Raw genomic sequence first — 18817 nt, 5'->3', positions numbered from 1 at the left:
ACCTCCTGGCCTCAGGTTACAGGCATGTGATAAAACTGGAATCCCATCACATGGGCGAGGGGAGAGGTGTGGTCTAGCTGAGTCCTATAACAGGCTCTGAAACTGACTGGCAGACCAACCTCAGATAATCAAAAGGAGTACTTGTGCACCTTAGCGACTAACCATTTATTTGAGCATAAGCTTTCGTGAGCTACAGCTCACTTCATAGGATGCAACTGGATGCTTAAATAAATTGGTTAGTCACTAAGGTGCCACAAGTACTTCTTTTCTTTTTGCGAATACAGACTAACATGGCTGCTACTCTGAAACCTCTCAGACAATCAGTTCACCTCTGTGCCTCATTGCCCTCCCCAGAATTGGAGGTATGAGAGGTGCCTGCCTTCCAGGGTGTTGTTTGCAGTGGTGTTGTAGTTATGTCCCAGCATATTACAGAGACAAGGCGGATGAGGTAACATCTGTATTGGACCAACTTCTGCTGGTGAGAGAGACCAGCTTTCGAGCTACACCATGCTTTTCTTCAAGCCGCCGTAAGGCTTAATGAATGATTGCAAAGCAATTTAAAGATGAAAAGAGCAAGGCACAAACATTATGCATTGAAGTATTATGCGTACCAGCCCAATAACAATAGGGATAGGATAGGCCCCTGAAAGAAAGAACAAGGAGTGTGTGTGGTACGCATATTTGGACAGAAAGAAGACACTGTCCTTTAAATAAAACCTTCAGCACATGTGATAGTGTGAAATCCATGCCAAATCTTCATACCCACTGGCCATGCTGCCAGAATCCAGCAACGTCATTAGTACACTGTAATTTGGTTCATGCACCACATAGTAAAGAGGCTCTAGGGAAGAGTACCACAAGCCCTCCTGTGGGGTTTCATTCTTTGCCTCTTGGACTAGGGGACAGTGCCAAACTGCGTTGCTTTTTGAACGTACATGGCACTGCCAAAAACAACACAGCTGGTCCCAGTGAAATCAAATTGCTATTCAGCATCATAGGGTTTCTGAGCCCCTCACCCTGTCTGTTCATTATTTCTTCTTCCTTGCACTTCATAAACTGCAGAGCAGTTCTTCAAAGATATTTATAATATTTATTAGTATTTAAAATAATAAATAACACCTTACTAGGGCCCCTGGGCCCATTCTTCCCAGTCAGTGCCACCCTAGAAGTAATATATCAACAGAGTAAAGGTAATACGATGATGTATTGTGCTGATACATCATCTGAGCACTGGCATCCCAACCCAGCACGCTATAAAGGGTTAGCACGCTGATTATAAATGACTGACTGGCAGTACAGCCCTGGCCATTATGAACAAATCAGATGGATCCTAATCTTTAATGGATTATCCTGAAACTAGAATGGATTCTTTCATGAAAAAGTAACTAGAGAGTTTATGGGGTGGGTAGAAAGATATTAACAGGCTAGAAGTCTCCAATAGGCTTAAACAAAAATGGCTTTCACCTCTGGGTCATCAGTTTGGATTCAGAATAGGTAGGTACTGGCCAAAAACCATTAGCCCATGGAACAGCCATCAGATGTGTTTGTGGTCTCTGTCCAGTTTGCAGTGGACAAGCATACACAATAATTGGGCTCCCAGAGTGGCCAAATGACGGGGTGATGCACGTTGGCAGGGCAGGATGTGAGAAGCTGGCGCTTCTTCATCCCTTACTGTATCTGTATTTATCTGGGGATAAACAGAGGACTCCAGTCTCCGCAGCTGGGCTGTCAATCAGCACCCTCCGTAAGTACTTCCATACAACCCCCAAAACACCTCTGGAACTGGAGACTTGAAAGCTTCATGGTTACCTCCTAGAAAATGCTAAAAACATTCTGGGTAGAAGAAGTTCTGCAGAGGAGTCCTGCCCTCCCCAAACATATAAGGACACATACCTGTATTCTGAATTTCATGAATGGGAACCCAGTTTGCTATAATGGGTGTGGTTGTTACTGCTCTATGAAAGTATGATTAATATTTAATACACATTCCTTTGGCTCCACTGGAGTCAAAGGGCCAGATTCCAAATGAACAACTTGGTCCAAGGCTAACAGCCTTCTTGGTTTTGTGGAGTTATTTATTAGACCAGAACCTCCCCACATCATATCTGGCTAGCGTATGCTGCATAGTAGAAAGCTGTTCACAGTGGGAAACTGGAAATTCCTTTTGCGTAGGTGGCTTAGCTTTGATGTCATCGCCATTTTAAGGTCTGAACAATCAAAGCTGTTTGCATTGAAGTGTCAAAATACTTTCTGAAATGTGTTGATGCTTTAACAAGGAGAATGACACTCATCTGTTCTTTAGCCTCATGGTGAAGTCCACTTACCTTAAACTCAGTGGCCTCAATGTGTCCTATGCTGAAGGACCATTTTGCACTGATGTGTGAAAGTTAGGGACAGTTCTGAGTGGATGTGCCAAATCACAAAGCATCGTCTCAGGGTCTCTCTCCTCAAAGCCACGAGGCAAAGCTACACCCAGAATGCTGGGGGCGGGGGGGGGGGGGGCAGGCATCCATTTTAAGGCCTTGGAAGCACTTCATGCCAAGAACAGTTTGGACTCAGAAGAGGAATCTCATTTGAAGGCCTTACTGGATCTGAAGCACTCAGCTCTCAACAGCAGAATTTGGGATATTGTCTCCAAGACTGGTACAGACCCCAAAGAACTCTTCACTTCTAATTAGTCTTGTAATTCCTGTCTCACCCTAGGGAGCTCAGATCCAAAAGTAGGACTTCAATCAATGTGGTATCTTTAGAGAGAGAATGTGACAATCAATGAGAGTCTCAAGTATCATTTATAGGCATTCAAATGCCTGTCAGATCTTTCTCTGCCCGTGAAATCAGCTAACCATGAGCTTACAGTGTAATTCTGTGGCTAAACGTGCTAATGTGATTCTCGGATGTGTAAACAGGAGTAGGAATAGGGAGGTTATATTATCTCTGCATCTGGTTCAGTTGCTACTGGAATACTGTGTCCAGTTCTGGTGTCCACACTTCCAGAAGTATGTTGAAAAATTAGAAAGGATTCAGAGAAGAGCCATGAAAATAATTAAAGGATTGAAAACATGCCTTATAGTGATAAATAGATTGAGTTCTGGGTCTATCTTATCAAAAAGAAAGTTAAGGGGTGATCACAGTCTATAAATAACTACATGGGGAACAGAAATTTGATGATAGAGGGCTTTTCAATCTAGTAGAGAAAGGTATAATGAGATCCAATGGCTGGAAGCCAAAGCTGGATAAATTCAGACTAGAAATAGGGGGCAAATCTTTATCAGTAAGGGTACTGAATCATTGGAACAAGCATTGTGGTGGATTCTCCATCCCTGGCAATTTTTAAATCAAAATTGGATTTTTCTTCTAAAAGATATGCTCTAAAAAAGATGGAGGTCTTGCTACTGTGAATGTGCCCGATTTTACAGTGTTATGGTACTAGACATTGTGATATTTTGGCTATAAATATCAAAGTAGTGATTGCATATATCTGACATGCTGCCATTCATAACTCACTTAATCATCTGGAACAGATTTGGCATGTTAGCTCTAAATCCTGGTGTGATGTCCCTATCCGCCCCACAAACAGAAGTGAAAACCTGCATAGGCATCTGTAGGGCGCCCCATGCTTATGGTCTGAACATCCTTGTTTTGGCTACCTGCCTTTGGACTCTCAGTCTCGATCAAGATGCCAAAAATGTAACATGTTGCCAAAGGCAATAGTTATTGTGTAATGGGGATGAATCAAGTTCTTGTCTATTAATGCCAGTTTCCACACAGGGTAATTATTAGGATGGGAGACGCCAAATATTTACAAGTAAAGCTTGACTTTATTATGAGCATTGCTGTGCTCATAAGAGCCGTATGACCTCAGTCAGGAGCCTCAAGGATGACAGAACATGGTGTGGAACCCTGTGATGTCACAGGTGGAGAGATCTGGACATTCCAGAACTTGCTCAACAGGTCTCTGGCTCTCAGACTGGTAATTTCCCCTGGTTCTCAAGGCAATGCAGAGTCCTTTTTGCCCTCCCACTTTCCTCCTACCCAAAGTTCAAGAAATAGGGAATTAAAGATCTACCCAACAAAACAAACTCTGGACAGGGAGAAGCCAATGTACAGCAATGCACAGAACAGTCCTACTTATTTGCTGGTCTGTTGCCAACAGGCAGCTGCTGCTGCCATTTACTTAATTCTTCTGTAAAGTAGAGCCTATTATGTACTAACTAGGCATTTTCCAAACACTCAAGGTCACTCCCCGCTCCAAGGACCTCAAAACCAAAAGCCCTGTCTACACACAGTTTGTGTACCGCTTTAGAGTTAAAGCAGTACAACCTCCAGGGTGGACGCAGTCATACAAAGAAAAAGGTGACTCTATCACTTATTCCTGTAAATTTACAGAAATTAGCCATTTCTAAAACAATATAGCTAAAATAGTAAATAGTTCCCTAGGCGGTTCCTACTGATCTATAAACTAACTAGTAGAACAATAAAACATATCCTCCTCATCAACCTCTTCCTTTTTCCTCCTCTTTCCTCATTAATCTGCAAATACAATACAAAATTAAAAAAACAATAAGTTACGTTTCAGGTTACTATGTGCAAATTAGAAGATTTACTACTGAACACATCATCAAACCAAAGCATTAACAGTTATGGAAGTCACAAATTAAAGTTACATTAACCATAAATTGGTGCACATGAAATAACACTAAGGAGAAAAAATCCCCCAAACCAGTAATCGAACAACCTTAACTCTGCCCCTGTATTTATATTGCTATTTTAGAGCACAATCCAACTTCTACTGAAAACAATGATAGTAACTGCAAGGTCTAATAAAGTCTAAGGAAAGACTGAGTTTTGTCACATGGACAGAATTAATATTATTTGTCTGCTGATCACAGAGTTTTGTTTAAACGAGGAGTACTTGTGGCACCTTAGAGACTAACAAATTTATTTGGGCATAAGCTTTCGTGGGATAAAACCCACTTCATCAGATGCGTGGAGTGGAAAATACAGTAGGAAGATATATATAACAGTACATGAAAAGATGGGAGTTGCTTGTTGTTTGCTGAATGGTGTGTATATTAAGGTTTGTGTCAAAATTGTTTATGTAACCTTAGCTAGTGATTTCAATTTTTTTAAATGTTTGAGTTTACTTAAAGTTGTGTTCAACAGTCCTTTAACTACACAGCGCAATCTTAACTGTAATTTAGCACAATTTTTCTTATTTAATGTTCTGTTTTTTAAAATTATTTTATAATATATGTTCAATGCAATTAAAAGTTGGATTAAAGTTACAATGGGAAGTGATTGGCTCTATAATAAAAATACTTATTCTTATATAATGTTTTTCAGACATAGATCTCAAAGTGCTTTCTAAAGACTCAATGTATCTATATACTTGTTGGTCCTTATATACATTATAACTGCCCTATGTGCTACAGACCCTGTTTGCTCTATAATCCAGGAAATCACTATAAATCATTTGTCCTTTGACATTATAGACATCAATAGTTTTGTCATCTAAAATTGCATTTGTCTCTGTGTAAGCTTGAAAGCTTGTCTCTTTCACTAACAGAAGCTGGAAAGAGATCACCTCACCTACCTTGTCTTTGGAAATTCATTAACTCAAGTTTTCACTGGACATTCTGAGACACAATTTTCTTTTATTTTAATTGAATTTAATTTTTTTAGGCCAAGAAATAATACAATTAATTTCCTTTGGCAAGTCTGTCATGTGTCCATCCCACGACTGATATTGGCAGGCTCCCAAGAGCTAATCCATGTAACCTAGTTCTTCTCCAGTGTCAGTTATTTTATTACTACCTTAAGAAAATCACTTGCATTGTGTAACAGATTGCTTTTCAGATCTGGTGATTAGTGGTCTGTATATAGTTTTTTTCACAGTATTTTTAACAACCTCTTGTGTATTTACCATTGCTTTGATCTGCCCTTCTTCTGAGCTTCCTAAAAACCGTAACAAGTCAGTGGCAATAGAAAGCAGTAAGGATTTTTGATGAAATCTGAAGTTTGCCTCCAAAATCTGCAAGATTTTCACAGGAATTTTAGCCAAAATCATCAGCATAAGGTTTTAGAGTTAACAGCCTACTGCATGAATACAAACTTGTCTACACTAGCCTTTCTTCTGAAATATTTCCTTATCACCAGTTGCAGACCCCTCCTGGAAATGCTAGTACAGACAAGGTCATAGAGTTTAAGGCCAGAAGGGACCACCAGACCATCTAGATGGGGATGTTTATACCGCTATGGCATGGCGTTAGTAGTCCTTCATGGGTCAGGAGGCCCCAGGAGTCCTGTCTATCCTAAAGGTCCCTCCTTTGTTACTAGCAATAAAGTCAAACTAGTGGTACCAACATTGGGTATTTTTGCATGAAAAAGCCTCGTGTAGACTCAGGTTAGGTTACTCAGGAAGGTAACATAGAACTGAGTCTCTTTGGAAGATTTTATTTGCAAGCAGAAGGGCTAGAAACTGGAATTTTTTAGGTGAAATCTTATTTGGGGCGGAATTTAAGGGGTGCTAAATCTGCCTGGGGGTGCAGTCCCAGACAGTACATGAAGTGAGGCTCAGCCAAGTCCTAGGCAGACTGGAACTGCAGGGGCTTTGAGGAGCTCGCACCCCTCTCCTCCTGCCTGAGCCCCATCCCTCTCTCCCGCACGCCCTCTCTCCTCCTCATCTCTCACCCCTCCCTTCCTTGCCACCCCCCCCACCGTGTCACGTGATGTCGGAGCAGGCAGCGCCTTTGTCATAATGCGCCGGGTCACGTGAGGAAAAGAGGGCGTGGCGCACTGTGAGGCGCATGCGCAGTGCGGCGCTTCTCGCCCCTTGCCCGTGCGGTTGCCGGCTGGGAAACCCCCTAGTCGAGCGCTGAGGCAGGGGCCGCTGGAGCCGCCATAGCGAGAAGCCGGGCCTCAGAGCGGCTGTGTGAGGAGCCCGAGCCGCAGCGTCCGCCCGGCCGGGGTGCGAGGAGGAGGAACCGGAGGAGCAGCAGCGCCCCCGCCGCCGGGGCCCAGATCGATCGCTGCGGGGCCCAGGCCGGCGCCGCCGCCATGGAGTCCTGAGGCCTCCGGCAGCCCAGCCTGACAGCGCGGGGCCTGGCCATGGCGGAGCGTGGCGGCCTGTGAGCGCTCGCCGGGCCCCGAGCGCGCGCGCGCGCGCAGCCCCCCCCAGCAGGCTGCTCGTCGGCCGGGCCCGAGCGGGCCTCAGCTCCCCCCGCAGGCCCCGCCCCGTCCCCGGCGCGGGACCCGTCTCCCCCCTCAGACCGCGGCCCCCGCGCGGAGCAGGCCCCGCCCCCGACCATGTCCTGCGTCCATTACAAGTTCTCCTCCAAGCTCAACTATGACACGGTCACCTTCGACGGGCTCCACATCTCCCTGTGCGACCTCAAGCGCCAGATCATGGGCCGCGAGAAGCTCAAGGCGGCCGACTGCGACCTGCAGATCACCAACGCGCAGACCAAAGAAGGTACGGGGCGGGGCGCGGCGGGCACATGGCGCCCCGGGGGGACCACTGCCCCTTCCCCCCCCCGAGGGCGGGTGATAAACCGAGAGGCCGGCCTGAGGCTGCTCGTCGCTGCGGAGGCCGGCCCGCCGCGGGCTCTGGGGGCTGGGCTCTGTCTAGCTCGCGCATCGTCACCAGTCGCGGGAGCTGAACTGGCTGCTCGGCGCTCTTGGTGCGGGAGTCGGAGTTCAGACCCAGCTCCCTCTCCTGCGGCCGAGCAGGGGCGCAAAGTATTTACCAGACGTAAAAGCTAATACAGGTGGATTGTGGTAACTGAAATCAGTAGATATGGCTTGGAATGTATGTTCAGGGAGTAAAAAAGGCCACTTCTGTAGTCTTTTTTTCTCTCTCAATAACTACCGCTGAGAAAGTACGTCCATTGTCATAGGTAGAGTGCCCTGTTTAATTGGCTGGGCTTTGATCTGCTGTGGCAAATCCTGAATTCCTTGACACCGAAGTCTTGATTTCCCAGAACTCTTCTGGGTTTCTTGGTTTATAGGCTGGCAGGGAAACATGGGGCAAAGTTTTATAGTAACAAAGCGCCCGAATTCTACTGGCATCAAAAGAGGAGGTTGAAAGATGCAGAATTTTAATACAATTGGGGAGGATTACTTCCTGAACTACACACTGTGACAATACAGAATCTTTGAGTTAGTTTTGTCTGCTGTGAGGTTACAGAATTAGATAATGGTGGTTAGATGGCAGAGTTATAGAAACTGGGCTCATTGTTACCTCCTTGGGTAAAGAGGAGCTGTTTAGTTTTTTTCTGTAATATATATTCATGTTATAGTGTTCATTAAATCCTTACGACATGCTTTCCAAAGAGAGATTCACACACAAACGTGGGTATGTTTAGTTTTGCATTAACAGGTAACTCCCATTCTTTTCTTAATCAAACATAGGACTTACAATCATTTGGAAGTTCTTTAAGTTCAAACTGTCAATCACTTTTTTATTGTCTGTCTACTTCGCTACAAACTAATTGCATCTGCTCACCTGGTTAAATCCCATTTGAACCTTGATATATTTGGTACATGACCTGTCCTATTGTAAATGGCTCTGTGAATAGCACATACACTTCTCAGAAGTCTTTAGAAATACCATTATTTCCATGCAATGAATAGGGCTGCTGGCTCTGGGGGGATTCTCATTTCATATTTCTCCACAGGAGTCTTAAATTGGTGGATCAGCCATTGGTATAACTTTAACATCTGATTCAATTTAGAATTCAACTTGCAACAACTTTAAGAAGTGTCTGACTTCTAATATGCACTATATTACCTTTAAAGGAATGCTACCAATTTAGTCAACTAAAATTGAAAAGTGAAACCTTTGGATGCTATATCTGCCAACTGTTTCGTGTTTCCTTTCCCTGATGCTGTGTGAAAGACTCACAGACAGAATATACAACTGAAACAAAGGCTATCAAATGCATGGGAAACTGAAGATAAATTAAGAAAAAAAAATGTTGTTAGGCCCTGAGCTTTATAGGATTGGACCCTAAGGTGTTTGTAGTAGAGGCAGGTAAACAATCTTCAGAGAAAAGTGTAACTTTAAAGAGACTCTGACAACTTCGAGGTTAGGGTTTATGGCTCATTCATTTTGAATTTGTATTGATTTGATGAGTTCTTTGTAAAAGGTTAATATTTTCTTTAGAGAATAAACACAGAATTCCATAATGTTTCACCAGACTATGAAGTTGAGTGCTTGCCTTCCTAAAAGGAAGTGTTGATTAAAATGGAAGGAACATAACTCAAGTTCCATTCATGGATTGACTAGCATCAGTCTGTTAATTTGGTTAGGACTGACAAGTTTTGGATAAGAGGAGGAAAGATAAGACATGGAAATAAATATTGTTAATGTGACTTTAAATCTCTGGAAATGGAATGCTGAAATAGGTGAGAGAGTTTATTTTGTCTGTATGATTATTCGGGGAGGGTTCATGTAGAACTTGGAGGGAAATGCAAAATGTTGCAAAAAAGTATTGGCTCTTGAAAGCAAAGCTGTATAATAGTAGATTTATAAGTACGTAAACTTTTCTATTTCTCTTCCCCAAATCCCTCTGCCTGGTGGCCTTGAGTTTCAGATGCCTAGCCAACTTACTGGTCATAAATTGTAAACTTCTTCAGGATAACAACGAAAAAGATAAAGAAAAATTCTTACAATTCAGCTTCATGTTTTTCATTAAATTCTATTTGATTAGTACTTAAATACTACAGTGTACTTTGTGCTATACAAGACTGAATGAAGGGAGTTTTTGCCCCCAGAGACCTTGCAATTGAGAGGAAAACTCAGGAAAAATTTAGTTTCAGATTATTTTTCTTATTTACTTTTGAGCATTATGGAAGAAGTAAGTTTTTCGGAGTGATAGGAATCAGGTTATGGTGGTGGTTTAGTGAACTAGGATAGTGGTAAAAGATAGTGTGATACCTCAGGGAGAGGTGGTATTACAGCTTCGCTTGGATAGGACAGATGCAGTAGTAGACAGGTTTAAGATGCAGCCTTTTTTTTTTTTCCCCCTTCTTCCCCCTCTGGTCGCGGATTGAGATTTTTGTGTTAACTAAAGTGGTCTGTTTTATAATTGGTTTTCTTTTCCAACCTGATTCAGTTAGGAATATTACAGTCCTTGAAAGCAAGTTGACGTCAAACATTGGGTTGTGATATCGTTGAATAAATATGGCAAGATACACAAGTGAATTAGATGCTGTTTACACACACACACACACGTAAAGTTGTAGGAAAATGTAGTGAGTCCTGTACCTAAAATGTCCATCTTCATTGCCACTGTGCAGTTGAGCAGCTAAGTGTTTTGTGGATAAGTTAGTGTGGTAAATAACTTGGATAGATAGAATTGTGTGGTACATCTGCTCATCACGAAGTCTGTTACTACTCAATCCAGGAACATGCATTAATTTTCAAAAGGATCCTCTACCTCTCACAGTCCTACCATGCAAAAATGTAGCTGTAGACACTAGGAAATGCAGCAGTATGGCTGAGAGCTTTTTTTGTAGTCCCTATTGTTGAATTTGTGATACTTTTAAAGAAAAGGAGTACTTGTGGCACCTTAGAGACTAACCAATTTATTTGAGCATGATGCATCTGATGAAGTGAGCTGTAGCTCACGAAAGCTTATGCTCAAATAAATTGGTTAGTCTCTAAGGTGCCACAAGTACTCCTTTTCTTTTTGCGAATACAGACTAACACGGCTGTTACTCTGATACTTTTAAAATTACTTCTCAGTCAGTGGAAGTATCCATGTCAAATTTTCCTCTCTTCCACTACGGTGTCTAGTGACCTCATATATTTGAGTGAAGTCTTAGTTCAATGGCCCATATGTAGTCACATTTCATTGATGTATGTTTTAGTTGTGAAGGTGTTCTTTCTCCTTCTTATTACATGAGTTGTCAATAAACATTCAGTTGCAATTGTTGTACTAGCTGTCATGTTCAGCAGATGAATTATATGTAGGCGTACTATGAATGTTAAATGGGCATAGTTAACAGTAATAAATATGGAGGTTACAACTTCAAATGCACAGAAGTTGAGCACTTAACACTTTCTTGATCACTAACTGTCTGCTATAATGTGTACACTATGTGTAATATGGAAGTTGAGTACATAGCCAAAACCAGTACTTGCATACTTTATTAATGCAAGTTTGAATTAATTAGCCAACCCTTCTGTAATTCAATATTTATTGTTTCAATTGCTGACTTCCTTAGCAGTTTCTCTTTCAAAAATGAAACTACCCAATAGGATGAGGGGATAAGCAACAGCCAAGGTTGTGCATTGTTTCGCTGCAGACAGCTTTCTACAAGGCTGATTTAACAAGGCAGAAACTTCAGTCTGTATATACTAGACAACTGTTGAACTGGTTCTGTAGCGCCAATTTAGGCACATGCTCTTTGGTGCTGAATCATGTTAAGAACACATGCTCAGCCTCAAACCACACTAGCGCTTTCTGAACCATTCTAATTACAGTGCCTTATGAATACTTTTCCCACAGTTTCTGACACAGCTCACAGAAGCAGTGATTTTGGGATACTTGAAAAGACAACTGATACAATGTGGAACAGTAATGGGAGGACTAGTTACATTTTTTCAGCTAGTTTTCACATGGACTGGCACTAAAACAGTCAGGCCGAAACAACTGAGGATCAAATGGTAAGGTGTTCAAGGAAGGTGTTCAAGCTCACAGTAAACGTTCTCTGAAATTGAAAAAGCAAAACCAGTAAAGTTCAGACTTTGGACACCCTTCGTATTTTTAAGGTGGTAAATAAGCAGTATGGGGCACTTCCTTAAAAGGGAAAAATACCTTTCAGGCCCACTTTATACATACACTTACAAAAAGAAAACAAAAATCTATTTCAGATCATACTTTTATAATAAGTGGAGAGTTTCAGACACTACAGAATTAATCAAAAATTGCAGGAGAACCTTAAGATCATGGAATTCATAACTATCTTTGATTTCATGATTTTCTCCATTAACCAGATGTTTGGCAGTTTTTCTTGTAGATTTTTTTCAGGAGTTCAGTCTTCTTGAGTGGCAGTTGTTCCTGCCCTACTCCCTTGCCACGCATGGCAAGGGGAATGAGCAGTTCTTCATCCTCTCCTTTGGCCTTCTGTGTACTGGAAAAAATGTGTCCATAACTCTACATCAGTTATAGTGGTGATGGATAGTTGTAGAATACATAGTGTTCTTGCAAGCTCTGATTTTTTTTTTTTACCACAGTCATCTAATTCTACTCTTTAAAGGAGTAAAAAGTCTTGAGCCCTGTCTAAATTGGTTTCTACCATGCGGCTTTAGTGATGCCACTTAAATGCTATCTACATTACAAAACTTGTTGTGTTAACCACCATTTGATTCCCCCAACACATCTTTAACACATTTTGTATGTATTAAAATGTTTCCAATGGTACACAGGCATTACATCCACTGTATAGATGACCCTTTCTTGAAGAAAGAAGAGGAGTACTTGTGGCACCTTAGAGACTAACCAATTTATTTGAGCATAAGCTTTTGTGAGCTAATTGGTTAGTCTCTAAGGTGCCACAAGTACTCCTTTTCTTTTTGCTAATACAGACTAACACGGCTGTTACTCTGAAACCTTTCTTGAAGAAAGGCTAACCACTGTGCTAATATCTATTGCAGCGCTCATGTGAATAGGGATTGCTTGGGTAACGTCCCTCAATTGTACAAGTAATCCTCATGCTATGATCTCACAGTGCAGCATTCACTGCCTAGGTGACCTTCGTCAGTCTACTTCCTGAAGTTTCTTGTGTAGGGTCAAGTTGTGCAAATAGCTTTACATACAGAATGGAACTCAAATGTATGTTATTTCCATGGCTATCAGTTTCTTCTACAACTTTGCTGAAATTATTCTTGTTCTGTCAGCAGCATGTTTTGGAGGTGTCCATCATGTGACCATAGAATTAGCTACCTGAGGTTGCTGTGCAAACACTAATGACCATATAAGGAGATAAGGCCCAGATGATCTTGGTCATTCATAATAGTGTGAGACTGGGAGTCTGAGTGACTGGTGGAGATGGGCATCACTAGAGGGGAAGGCAATGCCAAGAAAAGGTAAAGGGATTGAACATCCTGTATAATGAGGCCGGAGCTAGTGGCAGTAGGCCTGGTTCAGGGCAAAAAGTGTGCTGCTTTTATAATGAGCTGGACAAATTATTTGAGGCTCAACCTTCCAGAGCCACAGAAATACTTCTGCATAGCACAAAGGTCCCATGCATTGCATTGATGGAAGAGGGCTCCATCAACAACTTGGACCACTGGAACATGGAGCTGGTTCTGAAGATGCCAGGCATGTTGCTGACCTCATAGGATCTGTTTTGTGTGCATGAAAGATCCAGAAATAGCAGCCAAGATAGATTGGCAGGACAAGGAATCTGAAAACCCAGAGCTCTCAACACCAGGTATATGTCATTTTATTGTAAAATATACTGGTGGGGACAGGGTGTGGGAGTCTGTGACTTAATTATTTTGGGGAAGAGTTTTTTGGGTTCTTATGAATGTCATTTCTTGAAAGGGCAGATAATAGTCTTACGTGAGGATAGAAATGTCCTCTCCTCCTGCTCCACAAGTCCTTTCTCCACCACCTTGACAGTATAAGCTGTAGCTGATGAGCTTTTTCCATACCTAGTTGCTTTGGTTCTCCCCATAATTCTACAATATTGGCATGCCCCTACATAACTCCCCCACCCTCTGGCTGTATGAGCCACTCTTCCTGTCAGGGTGGAAGTTTGCCTCAGCATGGTGGATTCAAAGAGCAAGAGACCACAATGTTTAAAAAAAAAAAAATCTAAAAATGAGAACTTCACTGTAAAAAAAAATGTTGGCTGTATTAAGCTATATAGCAGACTGGTGCACCAGATTAGCTGCCATCATCTTAGCAGAAGTTTAAGAGCAGATTTTGACAAGATTCCTTAATAGGAGTGGTGTGTATATGTGTGGAAAAGGAAATAGAAGTGAGGTGGCAAAATTGCACATAACACAATTTAAGTTAGTAAAGACTGAGAGAGACTAACATGAGTACTCTCATCAAGCTGTGGTGATGGGCAGTGTGATGTCAGATGAAATTTAATGTTGACCAACACAAAGTAATGTAAATTGAAGATAATGGTTTGAACAATTCATACTTTACTGCATTTTAAATTAATTATCCTCAGGAAAAGATCCGGGCATTATTGTGGACAGCTCAATTAAGACTTCTGCTCAGTGTGTAGCAACAGTCAAAAAAGCATCTATTCAGATAACTCAATTGCTAATTTATCAGCTTCTCCCTTCATTTCCTCAGGAACTCCTTTATCCCCAAATGCCAGTTAAATGGTTTCAAGTGTTGTGTTTTCCTGTAATAAATAAACATTGGTAGACCAGCACCTATCCCCTCAATTCCATTCTTGGCCTTAATCTAGCACCCTAATGAACCCTCTTTCTTATAAATGTTTTGCATTCATTGAGTCTAATCCAGGAAGAAAATTACTTGTAAGAAGGTATTAAAATTTGAAACGGAATTTATTTCTGTTGCACGTCTTGGTATTCCTAGGGTTAGGGATCGATGAGTATTGCTATGGTTAACTCATTACTTATTTTTCACTATAGTGGCCACACCAGTAGGATGGATGTCCCAGAAGAGGCATGGTGTCATGCAGAATGGATTCAGTGGTGAAATATGTCAGTGTACTGGTTCAAGGAACACAGAATGAGGGCCACTTTGCAATATAGGGCAAAGCACAATGAGGCAGGACTATTTCAGGAAGAGGAGAAATTAGAATGGGAGACAGAGTTCTAAAGGGAAACGTTCAACTGATGCAAAGTGTTCAGGAAAATGACTCTGTTGATTGAACAACTGATCCCTGCATTGTCTGTAAAACACAACATTAAATTAGGATAATAGTTATGAGGCTGCCACCTACTCTTCAGCTCCCTTGCTTTCTATTCCTCTGGCAACTCATGCCTTTAGAAGCCAATGGAAAGAAAAATTGGAATCCCAATAAGATAATTTGTGAATGATTGTCTGTTGTCTTTCATGTTGTACAGATGTTACTTCGTTTTGTTTTTGCAGCTGACTTGCAAATGTTTGTATAATAAAACATTTTCTTAAAAATAAAGGCTTTGTGCATCAAGCATAATGTTCTTTAATAGGAATACATGAATTCACTCCTCCATGAAACTTCCTCACCAGAACTAATACAAATCACTAATAAAGCATGAGAAAAACAAATACATTAAAATCACCAAGAGTATAAGCTCACAACTGCAAAGGCACTTCACAGAAGCAGCTGTCAGTTACTATTCTCTGGTACATTAAATCACTCCTCCATAAATTCATCCACTATACAAATCAAGATAACTGGATAATTAAATGCCAAACACAAGAAGCCCACAGCAAAGAAATATAAATGGCTAAAAATAAAACAATATTTACTTCGCTGAACCAACAGTTCACACCAACAGTGTGTGTATACAAAGCATTTCTGAAGAGGATTGCACAATGTTTGTATTTAAGTAACAGTCTCAGATGCAACTGCTTGTGTGTCCAGCTGTGCATAGGTTGCATAGCTAGTTGCCTACTTCTTCAGCTCTCCATAGAAGACTACCTTTGTTTTAATATATATTTTAAAATGCAGCAGGCAGATGTTGCATTGGTCACTGAACTGCCTTTGGAGGTCAACAAACATCTCCATTTTATTTTTAGTCTCACAAAACCTTATGGTTCTCCAGCCACCACAGTGCGCACCTGATGTGTATGTTTGAATTGATATCTCTTCAGTCTGGTGTAATCTGGGAATAGATTAATTAGAAATAGAGGAAACGGGCGTGTGGGATCACCAGAATCACAATGGGGACAGATGCCACTGTCAGCGTTGTAGTCCTCCTCTGCCCATTTTTTAGAAGTCCAGCTGTTCGAAAAATTGTGCATCTTGCACTTTGCCTGGCCACCCTATATAAATAACCAGGAAACTGTCATAAGTCTCTCAAAGCCATGTCACAATTGAGCAGTAACTTTCTCTGTTAATCTACGTTTTGGACTTTATATGGGAATATGAATTCACAGATTGGGCACATGAGTTCCCTCAATAGCGCCCGCACTGTTCAGGAATTCCAGTTGTTTGAATTCCTCAATGATCATTGGCACACTACACTGTCTGTCTTGATCCCACTATGTCTTCCCCTATATGCCTCCATGACTAATAATTAGCCATGTTTCCTGAACCCAGACTGATGTCCACTGTGTTGAAACCATCTGGGGTGGGGTAGCCAGCTGCCATAGAGAGTCAGACCTCTTTTTCATGGCAAGAAGTGTGCTCATCCTGGCAGGCTGCTGCTGCAGTACTGGAGCCAGTTAGCCACAGAGGCAGAGAAGTCTCCTTCCTCATTCTAAAGTTACCCAGCTACTGGTGCTCATCCTTGATCTCAAAGAACTTGATCTCACCAGTTTGTGGTCAAGCTCTGAACCAAGTAGTCTTCCGGATGAATATTCTTCTCAAGTATCACTTAGAACCAGCTATTCTAAGCCTAGAGGCTGCATGACAGAGGAAAAGTTATGTTAACTGCTTTTCTTGCTCTTTGCAGTGTTCTCTGCCACAACTGCTGTACAGAAGCACCATCAGAAACCTTATTTGCCAAATGAGAGCTGAACATTTGTCCTAGCCTACATTTTGAGAAAAGATATAGAAGGTGGCTCCAGCATTTAGGGGTTTGAGAATTCCCTTTCCAGGGAATTACAAAAGTTTTGGTTTTCTCTCTCTCATTTCTGGTAGACTCCCTAAAGGAAGGCTTTTAGAAATCTTGTGAAAGCGATGGCCTCAGAGAGCTGTGCTGGGAACTGTGCAATTGTAATGGCATAGTAAAGTACAAGTGCGAACATATGGCAAAAATACAGATAAAAGCAGGTGTCAGTGTGGCTACGTGGCACCTTTAGTTTTTAGACTAGTGCTATCCTACTGGTTCAGTTTCCAGAGGTTCAGGTTTCTGGGGTGTGTATATGCAGCCATAGTGAATGAAGTTTCATAGGCTTTGCTACACTTCAAGGAGGGGCCCAGTGACCAGGCTTGGAAATTAATCTTTAGTCCCAGCTTTTTTTCCCCCCTCCAAACTTAGTGCAGAAACATTTCTTCATGGAGTACGGGTTCAACATTCTTTTTGTGGTTCTATACTTATTCAAAAACTAGCTGAACAAAACAATCTCTCTTAAAGACGTGCTCTTTGTCTCATAATTGAAATGACCAAAAGATTTTTTTCTCAGATTTCAAAAACGAATAAATCACCTGTGGTCTGAAACTTAGCATAGAAAGCTTCAGACCCCCAAAGGAGAACTCCAGAAAGTTATGAGGAAATGAAAAAGTTATAATGGAACTCTCTACAGAAGCTTAATCACAGTGTTTAGTACCGTGAATGTTTTAATCAAAATGTGACGCAGCTTCACATATATCAAGATGTTCCTTTCATCCTGAGCAAGCTAAATTAGTCTTGGAAACTCAGTTACCACTCACTGTTACACTATAGCAGAGGTAGTCCCAAAACTCACATTTTGAATCTGAAAGTAACCTGATGTTGGGTATTGTTTTTTAAAGACTTGCAGGTTTATGTGAGCTTGAGGTTAGATCAGAATATGTTTCACGAAGACAAATGCACCACTATGTAGAACTTATTTTAAATGTTTAGCTTTTTAAAGTGTTAAGTCTTTCTTGTTGCTAAACCTACAATTTTGTCTTAAAGTGGTTTTACTTTGAAAAGTGAATCTATCTACAAGGGGCATTGTGGAGTTTTTCTCAGTTACTTCTAAGACAGTTGCTTAGTTTAAGAAAGAATAGACACGTTTCCATAATTAAAAGAAATCCAGTTTAAACCATTAATACAGACTTTATTCTACTTTGTTTTCAATCCAAACATCAAGCGCTGAAAGTGAAACTGATGGCATTGATTTTTATTGAGCTTGAAGAAATGCCAAAAATAAACACAATAGTGATAAATTGGCTTTTTTAAATTTTCACTTTTAACATTCAAACATATTTTAGTAACTTAAGTAAATAAACGCATTAGAGCATATTTAAGTTTGAAAGTTAAAAGATTACTATTCCGAACTGCCTGCCGTGCAAACTCTACCTCAGATCTGTATTCACTGTAGCTTTTGCATAGTTACCAGTTCAGTTATGAAGATGTTATGGGCCAAGCTGTCCTCATTTTACAGTGAAATCCTACATTTGCCATGGGTTGGATCTCTTGAGTAAGAAAGTACCTGTTTAGTCACCTTTCTGATTGTAACAGTGTAGAACTTGCCTGTGTGTGTGTGTGTTTTCAACAACCCTCTAGAATTGGTGGTCAATTAATAGAAATCTACTGTTTATTTGTGTGGATTAATTTTAACCTTTCGGTATTTATTTTAAAATTCTGGGTTTGGTTTTTCTCAGTTAAATGAATTCTTCTAAATACCTAACAAATTGCATATGAAAAAGAGAAATATGTTTTTTGGGAATGGAAATTGATCTTTCTTACCGCATTTTTACTCTTTTCAGAATACACAGATGATAGTGCCCTGATTCCTAAGAACTCATCTGTAATTGTTAGAAGAATCCCTATTGGAGGAGTTAAATCTACAAGCAAAACATATGTCATGTAGGTATTCATAAAATCAAATACTCTAGCAGGTGTTGCGGCTATTAGACTTTGGTAATGAATAGTTTGCTAGAAGCATTCAAATGTGTCTAGGTTTTCTTCTTTTCATAAGAGTTACTACTGGTTCACGTTGTAGCTGAAAGCTTGAGACCTGTAACCTCTTGATCTTTGCCA

At 41.1% G+C, this 18817-nt stretch overlaps 1 protein-coding gene across 2 annotated transcripts in view; it reads left to right on the top strand.

The window, feature by feature from the left end:
- The first annotated feature begins 7270 nt into the window (after positions 1–7270).
- RBBP6 (RB binding protein 6, ubiquitin ligase) overlaps positions 7271–18817 on the top strand; it is a 42756-nt gene continuing 31209 nt past the window's right edge. For both annotated transcript variants that reach the window (XM_074964969.1, XM_074964970.1), the window contains exons 1-2: positions 7271–7471; positions 18544–18643. In XM_074964969.1, coding sequence (XP_074821070.1) covers positions 7306–7471; positions 18544–18643 — 266 coding nt within the window. In that variant the 5' untranslated portion in view covers positions 7271–7305. The remainder of the gene's footprint in view (positions 7472–18543; positions 18644–18817) is intronic.

This window comes from Natator depressus, chromosome 10 (assembly GCF_965152275.1).
Source record: "Natator depressus isolate rNatDep1 chromosome 10, rNatDep2.hap1, whole genome shotgun sequence".
In the NCBI taxonomy this organism is placed as follows: domain Eukaryota; kingdom Metazoa; phylum Chordata; order Testudines; family Cheloniidae; genus Natator; species Natator depressus.
Note: the sequence above shows the minus strand (reverse complement) of the source record. Positions and strands in the feature narration are given on the sequence as shown.